Source organism: Lutra lutra, chromosome 11 (assembly GCF_902655055.1).
Source record: "Lutra lutra chromosome 11, mLutLut1.2, whole genome shotgun sequence".
Lineage (NCBI taxonomy): Eukaryota > Metazoa > Chordata > Mammalia > Carnivora > Mustelidae > Lutra > Lutra lutra.
The window spans coordinates 31,179,505-31,203,001 of NC_062288.1; the positions used below are offsets into that span (position 1 = coordinate 31,179,505).

At 42.3% G+C, this 23,497-nt stretch overlaps 1 protein-coding gene across 2 annotated transcripts in view; it reads left to right on the plus strand.

Annotated features, from left to right (window-relative positions):
• The window catches only part of GRM3 (glutamate metabotropic receptor 3), a 96,841-nt gene that overhangs the window by 68,541 nt on the left and 4,803 nt on the right, over nucleotides 1–23,497 (plus strand). The window contains exons 3-4 of one of the 2 annotated variants that reach the window (XM_047695768.1): nucleotides 2,288–3,354; nucleotides 13,786–13,960. In XM_047695768.1, coding sequence (XP_047551724.1) covers nucleotides 2,288–3,354; nucleotides 13,786–13,960 — 1,242 coding nt within the window. The remainder of the gene's footprint in view (nucleotides 1–2,287; nucleotides 3,355–13,785; nucleotides 13,961–23,497) is intronic. The other variant, XM_047695769.1, reaches the window with a different exon arrangement.

Consider the following 23,497-nt stretch of genomic DNA (forward strand, 5'->3'; position numbering starts at 1 on the left):
ACCCAAGTAAGTCACTGAGGGGCTCTTCTCCTTCATAAAGTATCTCACCCAAGAAGGGTAAGACGTTTGCCCACTGGCTGGAACAACGTGAACCCCAGAGAAGGTGGAATGGAGTTCAGGAAGAAGACAACAAAGACAGAAAACCCCTGCAGAGTAAGGACACAGTGTCTTCCAAATTCCATTTTCTCGTTGCATGGCAGGGTTCTAGCTGCACACATTAGCTAAGCTATATTTCTCAGGCCCTCTTGACATGAGTGTGGCCCTGGAAAACTCATTTCTACTGAATGAGATGTGAATGGAAACAGAGGCACTTCCAGGTTTACCCTTTTAAGAAGCAGGGACACCTGCTTCACATTCCCTCCCCCCACTGGATGGATGCCGATGAAGAGGAGACCCTGCAAATTGGCACAGCCTCAAGACGAAAGGAACCTGGGCTCCCAAATCACCCTGTGGAGGAGAGACACCCACCAACCCAGATCTCATGAGGGAGAAATAAACTGTTTTTGAGACATTGAACAATTTTGGGTCTACTTATTCACACAGATAAGCCTAGTCTAACTAGTAGGGTCTGCCTGTGCACCAGTAGATACCAGCAACGTTCTTCTTCTACACCCACTGAAAGCATAAAGATGGACAATGTGAAATAGTAAGCACACAGACCAAAGCAGGTAGCATAAAAACGTATGGTCAGGGTGGCCCAGACACTGGCAAGAGAACCATGATGAACAAACAGCTGGATGAGAGGAAACATAGATGCTCAGAGAGCTGCTCTTCTTGAATCCTTGCAGGAAGCTGTGAGACAGGGAGAGGGCTCTGGACACTGTATCGTCAGGAACAAACTTTAATGCACTGTCACCTAGCTTCCATATATTGTTGGTGCCTTTAAGGTATCCAGGCCACGTATGTTTATGAGAATATAAACATGCTACATAGAGCATGAATATACCCCAAAATATGAAAATATTAGGGTTAAAGGATTGTGGGTGGGTTACCATTTTTTCCCTTCTGAATCACCTGAACTGTTTAAAAGCATACCATAGGCAGCCACTGTAGAAAACATTATGGAGATTCCCTTAAAAATTACAATAATTCCACTACTTGAATATTTACCCAGAGGGGGGAAAAAACACTAATTCGAAAAGATAGTGTTTATTGCAGCTTTATTTACAGTAGCCAGGATATGGAAGCAACCCAAGTGTCCACTGACAGATGAATGGATAAGAAAGATGTGGGGTGTGGGGTTTATTGGTTTTACCATGTGTACCACAATGAAATATTACTCAGCCATTAAAAAAAGAAACTAGATTTTGCCATTTGTGACCACACGGATGACCTCAAAGTCATTATGCTAAATGAAATAAGTCAGACAGAAAAAAGACAAATACCATATGATTTTACTTGTATGTGGAATCTAAAAAGCAAACCAGATTTTAAAAATGCAAAAACCAGACTCTTAAATACAGAGAACAAAATGGTGGTTGCAGAGGGGAGACAAGTGAGGGATAGGGATTAAAGGTACCGAATGGGATTAAGAAGTGTCAACTTGCCCTGTAAAGTAACTAATTCATGGAGATGTAAATTATAGCATAGGGAATTCAGTCAGTAATATCATAATAATGTTGTATGATGACAGATGGTGACTATACTTATTGTGGTGAGCGCTGAGTCTATACCATAAGGACTGTTGCATCCTTATGGTATAGACCTGAAATGAACATAACATTGTATGTCAATCATACTTGTTTTAAAAACCGGTTTAAAAAGGCAGCATACTGTACATTTGTAATGAAAAGCTTTTTCTTCATTTTGAGAGAAAAAAATTCTTTGTATTAATTCTCTATTTTCATGAAAACATCTAACACTTTGTTGTCTATACACCATAAATACATAATAAGGATGAGATACAAAGTTGTGCCCGGTTCCTATGGTGAAATCTTTAAGGGAATGAATATTTACACACTGCAGAGACTCCAACTACGTGTTTGCCAGTTCCTCTGTTACATAATCAGCTCCTTTGAAGGCAGGCGCTGTATTGTGCTCAGGATTTTCCCGAGCACTTGGCACACAGGAGGCACTTGGAAATGTGAAGTGAATGAATTCGTAAATACACGAGTACTCTAGTAGCTTTTAATGTGTAAACTCCATGGTTGTCAATTATTTCAGCCTTGGAATCCCTGTTTGCTGTTTTTTCAGTTTTGCTAGAAATGGGGCATCAAGTCATTGATCTCTCCTTCAATGCCTAAACAGTGTTCTTTTTTTTTCCCCCCTTTCACTTTACATGTCACAGCTCCATTCAATCCAAATAAAGGTGCGGATAGCATTGTCAAGTTTGACACTTTTGGAGATGGAATGGGACGGTACAACGTGTTCAATTTCCAGTATGTGGGTGGCAAGTACTCCTACCTGAAGGTCGGTCACTGGGCAGAAACCTTATCCCTGGATGTTGACGCTATCCACTGGTCCCGGAGCTCAGTCCCCACTTCCCAGTGCAGTGACCCCTGTGCCCCCAATGAAATGAAGAACATGCAACCAGGGGATGTCTGCTGCTGGATATGCATCCCCTGTGAGCCCTACGAATACTTGGCTGACGAGTTTACCTGCATCGACTGTGGCCTCGGGCAGTGGCCCACTGCAGATCTGTCTGGCTGCTATAATCTTCCTGAGGACTACATCAAGTGGGAAGACGCCTGGGCCATCGGTCCGGTGACCATCGCCTGCCTGGGTTTCATGTGTACCTGCATAGTCGTGACTGTTTTTATCAAGCACAACAATACGCCCTTGGTCAAAGCCTCAGGCCGGGAGCTCTGTTACATCCTGTTGTTTGGGGTCAGTCTGTCCTATTGCATGACCTTCTTCTTCATCGCGAAGCCATCACCAGTCATCTGTGCGCTGCGCCGACTAGGGCTAGGAACATCCTTCGCTATCTGTTACTCAGCCCTGCTGACCAAGACAAACTGCATCGCCCGCATCTTTGATGGGGTAAAGAATGGCGCTCAGAGGCCAAAATTCATCAGCCCTAGTTCTCAGGTTTTCATCTGCCTGGGTCTGATACTGGTGCAAATTGTGGTGGTGTCTGTGTGGCTGATCCTGGAGGCTCCAGGCACCAGGCGGTACACCCTCCCAGAGAAGCGGGAAACAGTCATCTTAAAATGCAATGTCAGAGATTCCAGCATGTTGATCTCGCTGACCTACGATGTCATCCTGGTGATCTTATGCACTGTGTACGCCTTCAAAACTCGGAAGTGCCCAGAAAATTTCAACGAAGCTAAGTTCATCGGTTTTACCATGTACACCACATGCATCATTTGGCTGGCCTTCCTCCCTATATTTTATGTGACATCAAGTGATTACAGAGTAAGTCTTTGAATGGTTTTTTCTTTTCCTTCTTCCCTTATCCTGCCAATATTTTGCTATGTAGGATTTGAAATAGACCTATTTCATCTCATTTATTAGGTTGGTAACTGCAAATGCCATGATGAACCATCATATTATATATGGAAATCAATCCAATATATTTTAAAAGCACTTAATTAGTGAGTATAATACACAAAGCACCGTGCTAGTCACAGAAAGGAAAATAAATGTAAATGACATGGTCATTTAAGCAATTTGTAATCTAGTAGGAGAAAAATAAAATACATTCGCCCACCTAAAACTTTTAATTACATTTAGAAAGTGATTCACCAGAGGGTAAGAATTAAACCACTAAGAAACTGGTGAGAATACTTCAAGTAAGATGAAAGAGGACCTGGCTGCCACAGATTAATCCATAAATTAAAAGAGACTTCCAACATTAAGCCAATATCAGATCTAAACACTGTGACTCAAGCTTCAAATAAGCATCATTACTTCTCTAAAACAGATTAAAACATAATGTTAATTTGTTACACTTGTTATACAATTTTAGTTTCTGTAGGTGTATGCTGCATATTCCTTGAACTAGTTAAAAATATTACTGCAGGGGCGCCTGGATGGCTCAGTGGGTTAAGCCTCTGCCTTCGGCTCAGGTCATGATCCCAGGGTCCTGGGATCGAGCCCCACATCGGGCTCTCTGCTCAGCAGGGATCCTGCCTCCATCTCTCTCTCTGCCTGCCTCTCTGCCTACTTGTGATCTCTGTCAAATAAATAAATAAAATCTTTAAAATATATATATATATATATATATATATATATTAGTGCATAAGTTCAAGTAACCTAATGAAGTCATTATTCATAAAGTCTCTAGCAATGCATAGTTCAAATATCTGGGCATCAATATAATTCTTCTCTTCTGAAAGAAACAGTTTGTCATTCTACCATAATTTCTCAAATTGTTGAAACCATCCATCAGTTACTTTTGCATATATTTCTGATTTTAGCATCTTCTAAGGAGTGGGTTTAAGAATTTTTTTCTCTTGAGGCAACTGGTTTTAGTCTCCATATTTCTTAAGTTGTCATAAAGTTTTCCAGAGGCAAAACGTTTCCTTGTTACCTCATAATTTCACAAAGTAAAGTGCTACTGTAGGCTGTAACCGTCCCCAAATCTTCTGTTTACCAGCAATTCCTGTATTACCGAAATCTTGAATATTGCCGCTCAAAAAGAAGACAAAGCTATTTAAAATATGGCCTCAAGAGACTCGCAAAGCTCAATGTTGCTTGTCTTTTAAATGATTCGCAACCATGTGACTCAAACTACAGACTAAACTAAAGGAAGAATAGGGAAAATAACTTAAGTTCAGGGTTGGGGTAATGGTCAGGCATGCTACGACCACCGTAAAAAAAAAGTTGGAAAATGTGTCAGTAGAGAAAACATCAGAACTGAATCAGTAAAATGAAAGGTCATATCACATGAGCCACAAGGGGGTTAGAACCGAGAGAGTCTGGGGATTAAGATGGACAGCTAGAGCTAATGCATTTTAATGCTGCCATCCCCATCCTTTGTCTACATGTTCACAGCCGCTCCTACAGATCTGGAAGGACTTAAGTTCTTAGGAAGCTATCTTCAGCAGACATGATTTAGGGTATGGAGACTGTGAACCAATTACTATATTAATAATTTAACCCTGGATATGTGATTTGAAATTATTCATTCTCCAAAAAGCTACCAAGAAAAAAGAAAAGGTGATGCTACTGAGAATAAACAAATAGCATTATGAAAATTTAATTTTATTGAATGAATTAATGTTTGTTTCTAAAAGACAAAAAAAAATGACTTTTTTCCTATCACAGGATAGCAATATAGGAGATCAACGGACTCAAAGGAATTAGCGGACGATACCAGAAGTTTTACCATGTGGCCTAAAGCAAACGGGCAGAGGTTGCAGAGCATTTTCGGGTCTAAGCTAATTAAGGCACCCAATCACACTGAAATCATCTGAGGCCTCACTCCTTGCAAATAATTCCAATCCTAAATTTGCAAAAGAAACAAGAAGATAGAATGGAGACTCCAACACATTGGTTTTCAAATTCGACTGTGCATTGAATCAATGGGGTAGCTTTGGAAAAAAATGTATTGGTACCTGGAACATGGTCCCAAAGATTCTCATTTAATTGGCCTGGGCTGTGGCCCGGACAACTGGATTTTTCAAAGCTCCCCAAGGGAGTAATTTGCAGCCAAGCCTGAAAACCACAGCCCTACTGAATCATATGCTCTTATTGTCTCACAGATGTTTTTAGGTCGGTGTGTGCTGTTTTGAAATTCTTTGAAATATTTGTCAAAATTAGAAAACTGAGGAATTTTATACACATATTCAAATTCTTGGTTTTTCTCTCTCTTTTTTAAAGCTGGTTCCTTTAATATTTTATTTTTATTGATTTAACAGACAGAGATCACAAGTAGGCAGAGAGGCAGGCAGTGGGGGGGCGGGAAGCAGGCTCCCCGCTGAGCAGAGAGCCCGATGCGGGGCTTGATCCCAGGACCCTGAGATCATGACCTGAGCCGAAGGCAGAGGCTTAACCCACTGAGCCACCAAGGTACCCCTTCTTGGTTTCTCTTAACGGACTCAAATTCCTGCATGCAACATTGAGCCAGACATTGGTGTTTATGCCTCTAGACAGAGCACACAAGCTACCAATCCTGGAATGCTTACAACTGGCTCCCTTCACTTAGGCATATGCATGAACCTATAAGCACTTGAACTTGAGACCACTGTTCTAGAAATTCCAGTACAAGAATGAGATTTAAAATGTCCCAGAGGGAGACCAGGTGTTTCAGACAGAATGAACAGCATTAGAAAAGTACTCAGCCAAATATTTACAGGCAGCCAGTAGGAGTTTGGCCATCAAACAGTCAACAAGGTCCATGACTCAGTACGTTGCCACCCCTTGTGAATTATAAATAAGTATAAAGCACTACTCTAGTCTTCTAAAAGCTCATATCCCAGATGGGAAAAAAATTAACAAGCATGAAAGAATTCAAGATTAACACGGGAGAATTTATAATTAAATTGGTGAAACAGGCTCTTAAATGCCTACTAGTTTGAAAAAAGAGTTGGATCAGTAAGAATGGTCTTTCCAGGAATACTCCTTCAAGAGGAGGGAGTTCACACTGTACCTTGGTAGGAAAGTGCAGTTGCAGAGCTTAGAGAATATAAGGCATATAGGGAATATTCTTGAGGCAAGACAGGAATGAACCAAGCAGAACACAGGAATACTGGTCGTACTCAAGTAGAAAATGGGTTCGGAGGAGGAGTCTAGTGAGAAACTAGTGGAAATTGGCCACTTGGTGAGATTTTTAACAGGCAGAGGAATTCATTTAAATAATGAGTAAGGGCTCTGAGGTCCTGCTATTTTTAAATTTTTATTTTCTTTTGGTTGGTTGTTGGCTCAGGCAAAAAGTGACATGATGAGAAGTAAGAGGGAAAGATAGGAACTCGTACTGATCAACCCTCAACCTTATGCTAGATACTCTGCATATGCGAGTTCACTTATCCTCATTAGCACCCCGAAAGGCAAATGTTAGTATCCCTGTGAGTAAAGAAACTCAGAGGTAATTAACTTCCCCTGTGGCACAGGTAAGAAATAGTAGGACAAGTTTTTCCAATGCAAATCCATGCCTTTCATATTACACCCCAAACTTATCTATCCTTAATATGGCAGATGAGTTTGAAAAAATGGAGTCTAGAACAAGCAAAACTAGTTGAAACTATAAAAGCATCCAAGACCTAGCAAGCAAGAACGTGAGGTAAGAATCCAAAAATTCAAACATCTTTGAGAAATATCCAGGCCATCTCCTTCTGTACCACAAGATAGCATAAGAATCAAACACTGAGTCATCAGGGATCCAATCACAGTTGAAGTGATACAAATAAAAGCTAGGTCATGTTTGGGGGAAAATCATCCATAAAGGATTTAATAGTAATTATGGAGTGTTCTGTTCATTCAAGTCTTCCCAAAATATTTGAGTAATTATTATGGGCCTTGAAGATAGAGCTATCAACACAAACACACCTTTTATAACGTTTATAACTTACAGGCTAGTGAGAGCGAGGGGAGGATAGGGATGGAGAGGAAATAACAAACCCATGAAAATGCAAGGTAATTCATGCAGTGCTTCAAGGGCTGTGATGGCAGAAAAAGGGGGTGATGTCACTGCAGTGTTCCTAAAGCTTCAATGTACACAGCTCACCTGCGTACCTGGCTAAAAAAAAGATTCTGATCCAGTAAGAAATGAGGCAGGTCAAGATTCTGGGTTTCTGGTAAGCTCTCAGGTAGTGGAGATGCTGCTGGACAAAGGACCATACTCTGCATCTCAAGATGATGGATTTTATAGGGTGTGGCACAGGTGGGCACTTTCCCCACAGTAAGCAGAGCCTCTGGAGGCGACTGGAATTTTGACAAGGTTCAAATACTCACAAAGGCATTCCAGTTTTCCATGTTGACTATTTTGAAGATTTAAAAGAAATATATCAAATCTCAAAGTCTTTCAAAACCTGCCACCCCTGCTAGTGCCTACTTCATAATACTCTGCTGAAGGATGGGAAGGAGTTAGCAATGGGGATTCTATGTGCTACTCAAAAGAAACAGCAAGGATGAACACCCCCACGCAAAAAAAAAAAAAAAAAAAAAAAAAAAAAAAAAAAAAAAAAAAAAAAAACCTCTTAGAAAAGCAAGGTATTTATGGCTGTAGTTTAATGTGTAGTTTAATGAGTAGATGGAAGAGTGATTTTCTCTGCGAGGTGGGCAGGGAAGCTAAATCATGTAGGACTTTACAGGCCACAGCAAAAAAGTTTAGATTTCATCTATATGGAAAAAGAAACCATTGGAAGATTTTAAGCAGAGGAGTTAATCTCACATTGTATGATCTCACATTCTATGCCAAAAAGAACAAAAAATATCAAGTTGCTGAAGACACAGACTTAAAGGTAAAGGCGGGAGCAGGGAGACCGGCTAGGCGGCTGCGGTGGGTGTTCCCATCACATGGTACCATATTAACAATGGAGATGGAACCTGTCAAGAACTGCCTTGGGTTTTTACCCATCTTGCAATCTACCAGGTTAGACTGTGAGGCTTCAGGGATGCTGCCAGAAGACATGGGACTGCCGATTCAGAGACAAAGGACTTTACTACCCACAGCCACAGCTGTAGCCAGAGTGCAGCATTTAGGGACGTCCCCCAGGCCCCAGTTTTCACTAGGCAATATAAACGGGGCTAGCTGAACCTTGTACAAACAGTCCTCAACACAGGATCAGTATCTGCCTTAAGACTGATTATGTCTTGCCACAGCTCTGTTATTGATTCTGTCCTTATCTAAAATGTTGCTAGTGTGTTCATCATAGGGGTTTACTTTAACTATTGACTTCTTTATTTGAGAGACAGAGAATGCATGTGAGCGGTGGGAGGCGGGTGGAGGGAAAGGAACAAAATCTTAAGCAGACTCCCCACTGAGCACGGAGCCTGACATAGGGCTCAATCTCAGGACCCTGAGAGCATGACTTGAACCAAAACCAAGAGTCAGATGCTTAACTGACTGAGCCACCCAGGCACCCCCATCATAGGTTTTTAGCATTCATTTTTATTTCTAAAAATTATTGCACCCAAACATTATTTCTGTCCTACCACAGCTCTGTTATTGATTCTGTCCTTATCTAAAATGTTGATAGTGTGTTCATCATAGGATTTATTTTAACTATTTACTTCTTTGAGAGAGAGAGAGAGAGACAAACCTGAGTATCCTTCTCCTTAAAGCAGTTAAAATCAGGGTGGTGGGTGAAGGAGGCATCAGCAGCAGAGGGAAAGAGTAGCTCCACACTAGTGAGTAAAGAACATTAGCTTTCGATTTTAAGCATGCAGAAGCTACTCTTAGCTCAGTGGAACAAAGGTCCAGTGTCTCTGAACCCCCTAAACCCTAGACAGCACAGCAAGATCATCATTACTGTCACTTCATTTCAACTTTGGGAACTCCCTGACTCAGAAGCCAGAAGGAGATAGCTTTCTGCCTGGGGCACATGGTTTGTGCACTTAGGCTAACTCAGCCTTGACTTGAGCAGCAGTGACTTTTTTAAAGAAGTCCATCTTAATCCGGGGCATTTGCTGTCTCATCGTGATAACATCTCTCAGAGTCTCGCCTGGTTTTAGCCAAAGGGCTGGGGAAGTTTTCCAGTGCCGCAGCCAACCACAAGAATTTATCTAGATTTCTTTGTGTCACTTTCATTCTTTCATTCTGGAATGCAGCCCCTCTGTCAGCATTTTAAATCCAATCCAAGTCAGTAAGAACCCAAATACTAATCAGTGCCTCATCTATGGTTTTCCAGAGCATTTTTCTGTCTCAGAGAAATCCTGCAGACAGGTAAAGCTCCTTTTTCGCTGCCAGGTTCTGCTACAAAAAACTAAGAGACCGGGGCGCCTGGGTGGCTCAGTGGGTTAAAGCCTCTGCCCTCGGATCAGGTCATGATCCCAGGGTCCTTGGATCGAGCCCTGCGTCAGGCTCTCTGCTGGGCACGGAGCCTGCTTCCCTTCCTCTCTCTGCCTGCCTCTCTGCCTACTTGTGATCTCTGTCAAATAAATAAATAAAATCTTAAAAAAAAAAAAAAGATTAGGGAGGAAATCCACCCCATACCCTAGGGGAGAGTTAGCAACAATTACAGCACTGATCCGGCCGCTCTATCTGAACACTTCCAGTCACTCAGCCCTCGGCCCTTGCCCAGATCCACCTCATTCATTAATAGGGAATAAGGGAAGCACTATTACTGCCCCGTTGGCCATAGAATTTGGTCAACACTTCTGCTACTGATTCTCTTGTACTTCTCTCAAATTTTGTTAATTCAGCCCCTAAGGCCCTCAGACTTCCTCTTTGAAAAAGCCATTCTGACCTCATTGCCAAAACTGTCAAAGACTGTATCATCTGAGATTTAACTCTACTTATAAGGTAACGCGTTAGCTTGCCACAGTTTTGTTGACCCTGACTTTAAGACTTTATGACTGAAAGCAATAGTGGTAGCCGGAGGGTGAGCTTTGGCTCTGGTTCCTTGAGCTCCACTCCCCATGGGCTGTGCAAAGTGGGTCACGTGACCACTGCACAGACAGTGATGATGGAGAATTGTCTTCCAAAGGATCGAACGGAACATCCTGGACTGGATGAGTGGGTGTAAGAGAAAAGGCCAAATCAAGCATGACTCCCAGGTTTTGGGCTTACACACTGGGCGGGGATTTGATGTCACTTACTCAAGGGGAGACACTTGGAGGAAGGGATCAGTTTTGGTCACCTATTAATCCCAATATGCCTGCTACATGTCCAAGACAATATGCCAAGATAGCAAATGAATCTATGTCCGGAGACCGAGAAGACAGGTTGGAACCAGTAATAAATATTTGAACTATATGAACAGAGGAGGTACTTAAGTAAACTCAAAGAGAGGGTGAAGAAAAGACAATCCAAACTGAGGTCTGGGACATTCCAGCACTCGAAGTTCAAGGAGAAGTGAAAAAGCCAGCAAGAAAACGAAGATGAGGAACTTGCAGTGAGGGAAGTCTGTCTAGGAAGCCAAAAAGAAGGAATTAACCACGTCCAGTGGTGCTGGGAGTTTGAGGAAGGTGAGAGCAAAGCACCATGAAGAATTATAGATCAAGACAAATTTGCAGTGGTGTGACTTATTAAAGGAACTGGACACATGAATTTATGAGGCTACTACTTGGACTCTGTAAAAAAAAAATTAATATGCTGTATAAACTATGATCAACATGTATCTTTAGTTCTGCTGCCTTTGCCTCTTTAGTATTCGGTGAGAGTAATAAGTCCCCACCCCTGGAAGAAAATCCCAGTGGGCACATTTAAATCCTGCGCGTTCACCGCAGGTGAGGCCCCTTTCTGGTGCTGGGGACAGAGCAATGAATGAAAATGCTTACAACCCTGGCAAGGCCATGAGTATGTGTTCTTAGGTGAGATGGTTCTACAGTCATTTTCAGTGGAAAATAGTCTCTATTAGGAAATTAAAATGCCTGGTCCTGTGTAATTATCAAAACCATACCTTGACTTAACATCAATCCTCATTTTCTCCCAAAGTCTGGCCCGCCTCCGGCAGAGAGCCTGCACTCCCTGACTTTTCTTTTCCCCTTGTTCACACTCCCCAGTCCACCAGTTGTTGTTTCCCTCTCAGCCCTGGTTAAAAATAAGGAAAGCGCTAGAAAATTCTTAAGTAACTGGATGGTTTTGTGATCTCTGCAGTGTTTTCTAAACACACGTTCTTAGGATACCTGATGGTGATTAGGGTTGTTTTTCATGCAATATTCAGAAATTTCCAGCTGCTTTCTTTTCTCCTGCTAGTCCTTGAGTGAGCTGGCTGGCAAATCCTACCTTAAGTTGTCCCTTGGGGCTCTGTGCTCAGTCCCAGGGCACCCAGCTATACCCCGCCATTGGCCTCTTTCTAGGAAGGACTCCAAACTCCTCCACCCGAGCCCAAGAGTACCCATGATGGCTCTTTTTAGTGTGGCCCATCTTGCCCATGCATGGGACTCACATATCTTTTGTTCTGATAAATTCTTACAGTAAAGGACAGTCTCTGTACAGTAGCAAGCTGTGCCAAGAAAGTAATTAGCCTTTTCTCACCTTCTAGATTTCCAAGACAGGAATCAGGCTCCAAGCCAGGGCATCCTCCTCCCGCAAGGAAAACCTTAAACCTTCTGTGAAAGGCCATAAGGAAGCTCTCCTCTCTAGGCCTTATAGCAAGGAGATAAGCTCAACCTTCTTCCTTCAGGGAGGAAGGGTCTACAACTCACAGCACAACTTTTCCAATACATCTTCCTCATAAAAGCCTCTCCTCTCCTTGTAATGTCTTCAAGTGTGGGAAGTTTCAACATTAAAGGCACATTTTTAGAAAAGGTTTCCTTAAAAACTGGCACATCGGAACGTGCCTTGCCCTCATTATAATATCTGATATCTCTCCTGTCAGCTCCATAGTCAAGGCTGAGGAGGGAAGGGTAGAGCTCTAAAGGAAGAATACAGTCCTGATATTGTTTATCTATGTAAAAATAAAAACAAATTATGCTGGAAATTGGACTTGCTATAAATAACACCGTTATGATTTATCAAGTTTCTTACATCGTGGAATGAGATAGTTGACTCTTTTCTGAGCAGTTAGCAAAAGGGAAAGGAGCCTGCAATGTGGGGGCCAAGTAGGACAGTTAAAAGGGACAAGAGGTTTAAAATAGAGAGGACAGATTGTGCTTTTAGCATATAAAGTAAACCCAGAGTCTGAAGAATTACGCTACAAGTATAACATGAATTTTTTTAGTCACAAACAGAATGCAGCCTTCTAACGTTATGTGGCTTCTCCAGTTAATTGTTCAGTCTTCAGCTTTCTTTGATCAGGGAAGAAGGTAGGACACTTTAGGGCATGAAAGATTATGCTATCTAGTAATAGCATTGCCTGGAGAAAGAGGACAAAGAAATCTAAAATTACTCTAGGATTTACCGTAGCTACTCTGAGTAGAAACTGAAACAAGAAATAATTAATTTCTGTTTTTCAGTACTGAAAGCAATAAAATATATAGAAGCTAATTTAGAATTTTCCAGAAAATGTATGGGAGCTAAAGTTAGGACAGTTGATGAGATCAGTGAAGATGAAGAGTGAAAGTCAACGAATGAAAAAAAGATGATAAAACCTAGTTCTGAGGTGTACTTTCAGGGGAGGCAAAGAGGAAGCAACAGAAATTCCTCTGTCAAAAACAGGTGTATGGAAGCCTAGAGAACAAAATGATTGAACAGGGAGTACCAGATGTATCAAAATTTCAGAGAGATGCCAATGAAATAACTAAAGATGGAGACCCCAGAAGAAAGTTGACGATGTTCCCCGATTTTGAGTAGGGAAACCAACGGCTGATAGGCAGAGAATTCCCAGAAAAAAAGAGAGATGAAGGAAAGTGTAAAAGACCTCAATTTGTTCATGATTATAGTAAATCTTAAACAAGCCAACTTGATTGATTGACTGAAACCATCAGCAACCTGGTCAGTTCATCACTGAATATTGATATTTTACTATTCAGGATTCTGACTTAGGGGGTTCTGCATAAATGTCTTTCTACAAATATAAAGAAGAAAACAAACAAAACAAGAAAATCCAGGTAAAGTCTTGGCAAGCATTCAGGAGCACCCGACACAAATGTGTTTGCTTACAAATCTTCAGTGACGTTTCCATGAACATCCCAAGCCCAGAAGATCCTATTTAATTATTATATTGATTTGGTAATACTAATGATTTTTTTGTTTGTTTTTGTTTCCTTTTTTAGTTTGGTCTTTTCTCAGTGTTCTTTTTAGTAGCCACATGATTGAATTTGCCGCCAGACATTTAACAAGACAACCCTTTCTTATAGGTGCAGACAACAACCATGTGCATCTCTGTCAGCCTCAGTGGCTTTGTGGTCCTGGGCTGCCTGTTCGCACCCAAGGTGCACATCATCCTGTTCCAGCCGCAGAAGAATGTGGTCACACACAGACTGCACCTCAACAGGTTCAGCGTCAGCGGAACTGGGACCACGTATTCTCAGTGTAAGTACGGAACTCGGCGCTGACCTGTCCGTGACTAACCCTGGAACAGACAACAGGCTCAGAGGGGAAGCCAAGGACATAGTCAGGCGGGGACAACAAAGGGCCATCGCCAAGAACAATCTCAATTCCATTTTCGGAAGTCCTGGCTCAACCCCACAAGTCAGGGGCCGTGCTAGGTGCTAGGGATACGGAGGGGAGTGGACAAGTCAAAGCGCCTATTTTGGTAGGGCACGCGGTCCAGCAGGGAAGGCAAACATTAAATTCACGGGGCAGTTAGGGTGTCTGGCCATGCTATGGAGTCTGAGAACTTACTCCTTAGTCCTGACTCTGTGACCAGGTCGGGGGGTAACCTGGAGCACCTCACTTTACCATTTGCAGTCCTACTTTACTCACGGGTCTGGAGGGTTGGATTAGACTGGTGCTCTGTAAAGGATGTTCTGTGTCACCGAGATGATGAAGGTGCTTCACGAAAAATTAAAAAGGGAAGATGACTGAGTAAGACGGAAAATGGTACATCCTGAATACCGCTTTGGAAGTTCAAAGCACCTCCTTGAACATGAAGTGTTTGTCTTAAGAAACCGTACAGCCACGCAGCCTGTTTAGCTGTGATTTACTGTTTCTTAGATGTAGTAGACCACATTTAAACCAGCTAATGTGTTCCCACGGAACACACGGAAAAATGCTGGAGTACATCTGCCTCCTGCTTCAGTGACACGATGCTTTTCGGTCGCGGGCCGGTTAAGAAGCAGTGTCAAGTGCAGGACAGCAGAAGAACCCCCCCCAATTCACGGTGGTTTCCCCTGCTGACCTGCAAATATCTGAACACTCCCCTTTGTGAATCACTCACGTAATTCTTGGCCTCAAGGAACCTAAAGGGGACAGGCTTTTAAGCCATTTTCAGCTTCTCTGTGGTACAAAGCCTGAGAAATTCACTGACAGAAGGGGAGGGAGGAGGAGGGGCAAAACCACAGGAGGGGGAAGGAAGACTGGAGTGACAGAGACAAATGACTGCTTCACTGTTTTTGCTTCGAGTAGATCAGAAAGGATGCTTCAAAATAGCTCAGCACCACAGAGTGAGCAATCACATTAGTGCCCCAGATTCGGCAACAAAGTATGAACTATAACAGGGCTGCCCTTCCCCCAGCAAACACAGGCAAGGCTGCTGGCTGAAAGGCGGCTTTCCAGGATGCACCGTTTGTATCTACCACTCCCGTGTAGAGACAGGGATGTGACTGTCTTTCCAGATGCCATTGCCAGGCGTCCCCATGGTTGAGTCCCAGGACATGGTACAACTTGTAAAACGATTTTCCCTGGACCTTAGAGAAACCTGCTTACTTCTTGAGCAAACAAATCTCTTTTCTAGAGCCCGACTCTTAACAGCTAACGAGTCCAGACAAGAAAGAACTGGCAATAACAAAGAACAACAATGATAAGAGCGGGGAACAGGGACTGTCATTCGTTGAGTATTTTCTATCTGCTGGGTATGGTGCTCAAGGTTATACACACGTGTGCACCTGTGCCGTATCTTATTTAATGCGCACAATGCCAAATATCAAGAAACCGGCATCCCGCATATTGAAAGTGGCAGAACCGGAATTGAGAGTCAGTTTCTTTGATTTCAAAGGCAGTGTGTCAAACCACTGGATGGTGCCACTTGACTCAAACTGCAAGCTGGGAGATTTCCCGGGAACTTAGGTCCATGGTAGACTTTACCGGGAGAACAATAGGAAAGTTCCCCTAGGCTGGGCAGCAAGATATACTTCTGAGAAAAAGTCATCTTGTTCTCTGAGCTCAGAGTTCCTAGTTGTTATTCAAACAATTTAACAAACTCCTTAAATCTTCCACAGACATGGATACATGCAGACCTCAGTAATTTTGAAATGGCAGCATTTCCTGATATATATATAGGAATTAACAAATTCCTCCAGGAATAACAAGGGCACTTGACCCAACCAAGTCTCTCTTCAGAATTTCAAAAATATCCATTTACACAAAAGTAACGTCTGTTGACCACAATGGATCTGCTTAATCTTTCTCTCAGAATGCTAATCTCTCAGCGGCCCAGTTAATTCTTCAAAGTCAGCATCTACCCAGCCCAACATTTTAGAACAATTTTTTCACCCAATGAAATTTTAAGTAAATATTTTTCTTCAGAAAAGACCTCATTTTTAAAAATAGCCTTTCTCTAATTTATATTAATGAAGTGGTATTAAAATATTAAGGTGAAGAATTTTTCATGTGATACCTCTGGGCATTTCAAAGTATATATGTAAACAAATACATTAATCCATTATTTATAATTCTTTATCTTTCAATCAAAATAGTTTTACTTGTGGGCTCATTCTATCCCATGAGTACTAGACATTACAATTTCTGATTCACAGATGAGAAAATATAGGAGGTACTTCTCAAAGATATACAATGATTCAAGAATCGAAACTGGGTTTCCTGACTTGTGATTAATATCTTACCCATTTTAAGAAATTGGAAATACAGTCACTCATGGAATTCACTCATTCATTAAATGCTTGAGTACCTTCTACACAACAGAAATATCTAAGCACCTGTGTACATAGTGGTAAAAAGGACAGATGCCCTGGTCCCATGAAACTCAGTGTCTAGACAAGTGTTGTCCTTACTGTAGTATAGGACCCATTAATGGGTCGTGAAATTTATGCAGCATGTTTGGCCAGCAGTTTTCAGAAGAAAAAAATTAAATATATCAGAGTTCATTATATGTAATAAGGATAAGTAGTATTTCATGAAGTTTGCTCCAGAGGTGATATATGTATACAAGGTCCAGATAAAATGTTTATTACTATGAATTGCAGCCAAAGAAGTTTGAAAGACACTTGCCTCTGGGACCTAGTTTATGGATGGACATGTTACTGACCCACTATGACAATAGTTAAAGCAACCGGTTTAATTCTCAGTGCCTGTTTCCTACATTAAATAATCAGCTCAATTTATATTCATTTCCTTCCTAAATGCCAGGAAGTACACGGTTTTGGAAATCAAGAAATATCCTTAAATTGCTCCGAGTTCATTAGGTAAAGCATATGTTTTACTTAGTTGGCATGTAATTTATGTTCTGCTAAGTATTATGCAGGCATTTTACTGTATTGAGTTATTATTACCAATATTGCTGCTGGTTTTCTAATTTAATCCCTCCAGATGGAAAACCAACAACTCTATGTGTTGATGAGAATATCTTAGTGCAGCATCAAGGTTACCCCACAACCCATACATACATGTAGGTAACTATTCCCACATAGCATACTTCCCCCAAGCTTTGTGACTTCAAAACAATAACCTTTAAAAAAATACAAATGAAAATAAAACAATATAATGCTTTTATCATCTTAGGATTTGGTGGGCCCAGAATGCAGACAGGGCTTGGCTGAGCAGTTCATCTGCTCTTGTGAGGTCTGGACCAGGTCCTTCTGTGGTTTCAGCAGAGACTGAGCTTAGCTGGAGGCCCACAGTCACTATGATCTCAGACTTCACAGCTTGGCAGGACGACTTGCCACGTGCAATCCTAGAGAGGATGACAAAGCCTGTCCAAATTTGAGGGAAGGGACATAGACGCCCCCACCTCTGAAATAATTCATGGCCATTTTTATTATGACACATTCGCCCAAGCCTTCCCCCAGTACTGCAGTTTTATCAGAAATCACAAAGATGAGACACAAGCAATCCTGTTAACGCCAAGAAGTTACCCAGGCCAGAAGGTGCGGCCAAATTCATTCCCACTTAATTCTCAGGCAAGAATAGGAAATGCCACCTCAGGTAGGAGCCTGGGTGAGCCACCTGACAGCAGCTAAGGTGGCTGAGAGCGGACAAAGTACTAGTATTGGTTTTTAAAGCTGAGCAGTTGCTCCAAAAAGATGGAAAAGCATGACCAAACTTAGAGGCATGCATGGACAAAAGGACATGTTTAAGGACATCTTGGAAAACTCATGGTCTGTGAAATGTTTACATCCTGCTAAGTGCCAAAAAGAACAATTTTAGTTGTATCTGATTAACCATATACGCAGTGGGAGTCAAAATAACAAAAATGAAGGTAACGTTCATTTTTCTCTAGTAAGTACACCACTAGGCCAATGGCTCCCAATATCTGTGAACCAAAAGGACAAAAACCAAACCAAACCAAACCAAAACAAAAAACCCTCTTTGAAATGAAGTTCCCAGGCCCCACCTAGAGATATGCTGAGTCATATGGTCTGGGTCAAAAGCAATCTGGTTTGTAACAGATACTCCAGCTGGTTCAATGGAAGTGGCCCAAGGGACATATTTTGAGAGCCTCGGCCTTAACCATGCTGACTGCTTCACCCACTATTATCAGTGTGGGCCAGGGAGAGCCTCGGAGAGGACCCTCATGGAGGGAGCAGGCAGTGGGTTCAGAGGGGGCCAGGTGTTCTGAACTCCTGTCCTCTGTCTCGTGCCACAGCCCCGTGCAGCTACGATTTCCCCAGCTCTCTCTGGAACCCTCCAGAGAACGCATTTCTAGCACAGAAGTACCTGTCCACACAGAAGACATTTAGTGAAACTGGGAATACTCCCTCAAATAACATTTAACTCAAAGACCCTAAAATCTTCAACTCATACTTGTAATGCTGCTCATATACCCCCACACACAAGCAAACATTCTTCGTATCTGAATGAGAAGGAAGAGACCATCTTTGTTCAGCTTCAGAAGCACAAGGGCTTCCCAGAGCTGGTTCCCAAAGACAGGCAATCAAGAACATAAGCTGCAAGTGTAAGGAGAGCTGCCTAATCACAAAGGACACAAGCTGGGTGTACACATGAGGTTATGCAGCAGAAAACCCTAGGGCCTCCGTGCAGGTCGGAATGTTGTGGACACTAATACGAGTTCTAATCAGTGCAGACTGGGGAGGGAGAGGTGAGAAACAGGAGTGTGTCCAATTGTCTTCCGAGCCATTCTGTATCCAGACTTGGTCCTGTGGGGATGTGTGTTTCTCCTGCTCGTGGTGATCATTCAGAGATATGCATGCCATTATCATTAAGAACAGTCAAGAGGGTTCTACTAACTAATCATGTTCAGATTTGGGTCCCGGAGGAGCCGCAGGCATATGGAGATTGATTTCTTCTGCCAAAACCTTATTCAGAAAGTCGCTTGTCTAGGTGGTGAAGTGCAAATGGCTTCATTAACAGAATCACTCTTTATTACAAAGGATTTTCACATTAGAAGGAGCAGAGGTATAAAAAGATCAAGTGAACAGTCTTCCAGACTCACACTCTAATTTCCCACAGAACTACAGCAACTGAAAGCAAGCCCATGAGGATCAGACTTGGCATTTGTCAATGGCCAGGCCTTTGAAGATACCCCAGTTAAAAGGGGTAAGCCATTACGCAAGTCTGAATATGACTTTATACAAGGAAAAAAAAAAAAAGGCACATCATGTCCAAGTTCCTTCTCAACAGCGCAAGTCCAGAAAATGAGCATAATATGCCTGCACTTGACAGTCGAGGGAGTCCCATAATGACACTATGTACTAGACCGGCCAGGAAAATTAGCAAGTTATTTGACGACACAGATGGAATTGATGGTCTTTTCTGCCACAGGCATAAGTATATTATAAACATAAATCCTGCTGGCCAATCCAGGAAGAGCCAGGAGTTTTCAGCAAGCTAAGCCATCTGCTGCTTCAAAGCAGAATAGACCTAGTGCATCCACATCAGAGAGAGGTCAATCCAGTTTTCCTTTGGAGGGGAAAGTCACAAGATGCCTGAGAACCTCATTCCATCCTCCTGAGGGTGGGAGTAGAGGGGGGCCCTGACTCTCACAAGTAACCCTGCCTGTATCAGGGAACAGATGTTCACACTCCCCCTTTCTTCTACCTAACATTTCCATTGTGTTTGTCTCACAATTGCCTTTTTGCAACCCCTAAGTCATTTTCTCTTTACCTCTACTATTTCACTAGGTTTTCCCCTAAGCAAATATAGCCTACCTTCTTTAATGACAGTGACCAAAGGGACTTGGGCTGGAAGAGAATGCTAACCACATTTCGGGATGGGAAAACCAGAGCCCTCTTTGTTAGACACTTTAAGGAATTTGATAAGTGAAGTCACAGATAAAATTCTCGAAAGCAGTTATGCGGCTATTCTGCCTCTCTGGATTTTCTGCCTCAGCTCAGTTACCAAATGCATCTCAGAGATGATTCTGACAGTGAGAACTTTAGCATCGCAAGTTCAGTGATTTCTTTTTTAAATTAGAAGCCTTCTCTTCAGTGCCACACATGACAGCATCTTGTTCTACTGGCAAAGGTGCGAACATGTATTCCTCTCAAAAGCCCATTCCAGGGAGTTCAATGGCATAAATCATGTCCATCAGAGACCCCAGCGACCCCGCACCCGGGCTGTGCACAGGGAACGTGTGCTGTTCCCAAAGGGCTAGCCATAAGGCTGCCCAGAAAACGTGCTTTGGTGAAGACAAAACGATGTCATTAATGGTGACTGGCTAAATGTTTATGTCCATGATAAAATTTCTCTCATTTAAATATAGTTTAAAAGTAAGCATCATTTATTTTGGGGTTTTTATTTTTTTAAAGATTTTATTTATTTATTTGACAGAGAGAGAAAGAGAGAGGGTACAAACAGGGGAGCGGATGGCAATGGGAGAAGGAGAAGCAGGCTCCCCACTGAGCGAGGAACCCGATGCGGAGCTCGATCGCAGGGCCCTGGGATCATGACCTGACCCAAAGGCAGTCAGTTCAACAACAGAGCCACCTAGGTGCCCCGCATCATTTGTTTTTGTTTTTTTTTAAGGCTCACTTTCTTGCATTAAATGACACTGTACAGTTCCCTTCTGTCCTGTGTCATTGAATATAACAGAAACTCAGTACCCCAAAGAAAGCCCCTTAACCAGAGATGCCAAAAGTCACATGCATTTCCATGTAACCCCAAATCTATTAACACCTTTGGGGACATGGTACAATGCTCACAACTATGTAGCTATGTTAAATTAAAAAGGAAATATGCATATAGTCAAATACTGCCCATACACTGACTTCAGACGGTCAGCTCCTTGAAGCAAGCAAAGAGTCTCACATCAATTTATTCTGTACTATTTTTCCTTCCAGTAAGTGAAATTCACAGGAGAACATTCATAAATGGAAATATCTATATCCTCAGAATGGGAAAATGCCTATATATAGAAAAAAATTTTTTAACATCTTCCCTACCTAGAATAATGTCAGAGGCTTTGGGAGAGGGACTCTTAGTAGGTAACTGTGATCAATTTGAAGGATAATTTACTCCTTCATTCAAGAAGCTTTTGGGTTGAGGCTCAGCTCTAGGCACTGGGGATATAAAGAAAAAAATAGCCAAACCGAGAATACATAATAAGTCAGGTTTTGATAAGTGACAGGGAGAAAATAACATGAAGCAAGGACAAATACAGCCACCTGGGGATGCACGGTTCCTCTTTTTTATACAGTGGCCAAAGAAAGCCTCTCCAATACGGCACCATTTGACCAGATGCACAATGGGAAGGGGACAGGGGAGCCCTGTCCGTATCTGGGGAAATGCAAAAGTCCACAGCTGGAAGAACAACAGAAAGTCCGAGAGGGAAATGACCAAGGATGAAAATAAGAGGAGAGGAGGACAGAGAGGGGCCAGAGCAGGAGGACCTTAGAAATCACTTGTTTTCTGAAAGAACTGGGAAACATGCTTCAAAGGTACGGAATGACCCAGCTGTAAAAGCATTGCCCTCCGCACTTTGGCTTGTGGGCAGGACAGAGGACGGGGAGCAGGCAGAGACGTAACTGAGGAAGCTATGGCTGAGTCCAGATGTCTGTGGTTCCCGTCAGGGCGGCAGTGATGGAAGCTAGTCAAGTGTCCAGATGCTGTGTGTAGTTCGAAGGTGAAGCTGACAAGATGAGCTGCCCTAGAAGGGAGGACGAATGCCTGACATTATTTTACTTTTTTTTTTTTTTTAAAGATTTTATTTACTTATTTGTCAGAGAGGAAGAGAGAGAGAGCACAAACAGGCAGAGTGGCAGGCAGAGGCAGAGAGAAAAGCAGGCTCCCTGGCGAGCAAGGAGCCCAATGTGGGACTCCATCCTAGGATGCTGGGATCATGACCTGAGCCGAAGGCAGTGGTCCAACCAACTGAACCATCCAGGGCCTGACATTATTTTATTAGTGCTGGACACTGGTGGCCTGATTGATCCCTAGACAAAGTAGCACATACATCTCTTAGCAGCTGTTTGAGCCTCAGGGTGAAGGGGCTTCCGTTCCTTGCCTGAAAACACATTTGGGTAAGAAAGAGGAAAACCCAGAGATGTTGGGAAAAACAAAAACAAACAAACAAACAAAAAACCCAGAGATGTTGGGCAACTAAGGGGAAGCCAAAAGAATGCAAACTAGAATAGCACCAAAAAATTATTAAGTCCTTCCATTTTCAAGTTATTTATTGCACTTCCACTTTCATACGTCTTCAGGGAGGAAGAGAGTAACAGAACGTGACTGAAAGAAAGCCTGACAGGGGTGCCTGGCTGGCTCAGTCGGTAGAGCATGTGATTCTTAATTTTGGGGTCACGAGTTCGAGCCCCAGGCTGGGTGTTGAATCTACTTAAAAAATTAATAAATAAAAATATTTTTTTAAAAAAGGAAAGAAAGCATGACAGTATATCTTGGCCACAGTGGACTGGGGTGTTTAGTCAGAGACCGAGTGGAATTTCTGTTGATAAGGTAATTACGCTGTATTTTGGGTTATAAAAAAGTGTCTGCCATATTTTCTTTCCATGAATCTTGTCTCACAAGAAATAAGTCACTGAATGAGGAAGGCTTTGCATTCATAAGTTCCAACTCCACATTTGGAAATTAGATCTTGGATCTGTAGATTTTTATCCCACATCCTCATGAATATGATTTCCTCTAAAATCTACCTTTAACAATTTAAGACCAATACCTAGAGAATCTTAGCCTCATTTCTTAATAACTTCCACTGTGAAATCTGACATAGCAAGGCTACCAAAACAGTGGCCAGTAGTGTCCTCATTGGCGCAGATAACCTGTATTAATCAGCAGAAGAACACCTGGAATGGGACCTCAGGGCCCCAGCCCAAATAAAATTAAGGTGATGAGTAAGAAAACAGGTTCGATAACAAAGCAGGAGGACAGAGCAACAAATGGCTGTAGGAAACTGAATTCCATGACCATAGCATTAAAATATCTCAACAAGCAGACATGCCGGGAAAAATTATTTGGGGTTACCAGGAGCAAGGAAATAGAACAGATGGGAACAAAGTAGAATGTCTGTTCTGTTTAAATGTTTGTTTTCCTTTTTTCCCGAGTCTGCTGTATTACACAGTTAGAAGAACACACTCAGGAACCAAGTCTCAGCCACTCAAATGACTAACAGACTTGGCATCCGTAAGAATCTATTAAATATGTTTAGCATTGACTGAGGGCTCAGGTCCCTGAAAAAAACGGGGTCCTTTTCTCCACAGCCTGGCCAGCCTGTGCATGACAGGTGGAGGAGAAATGGATTTCACAGTGCGAGACAAAGCT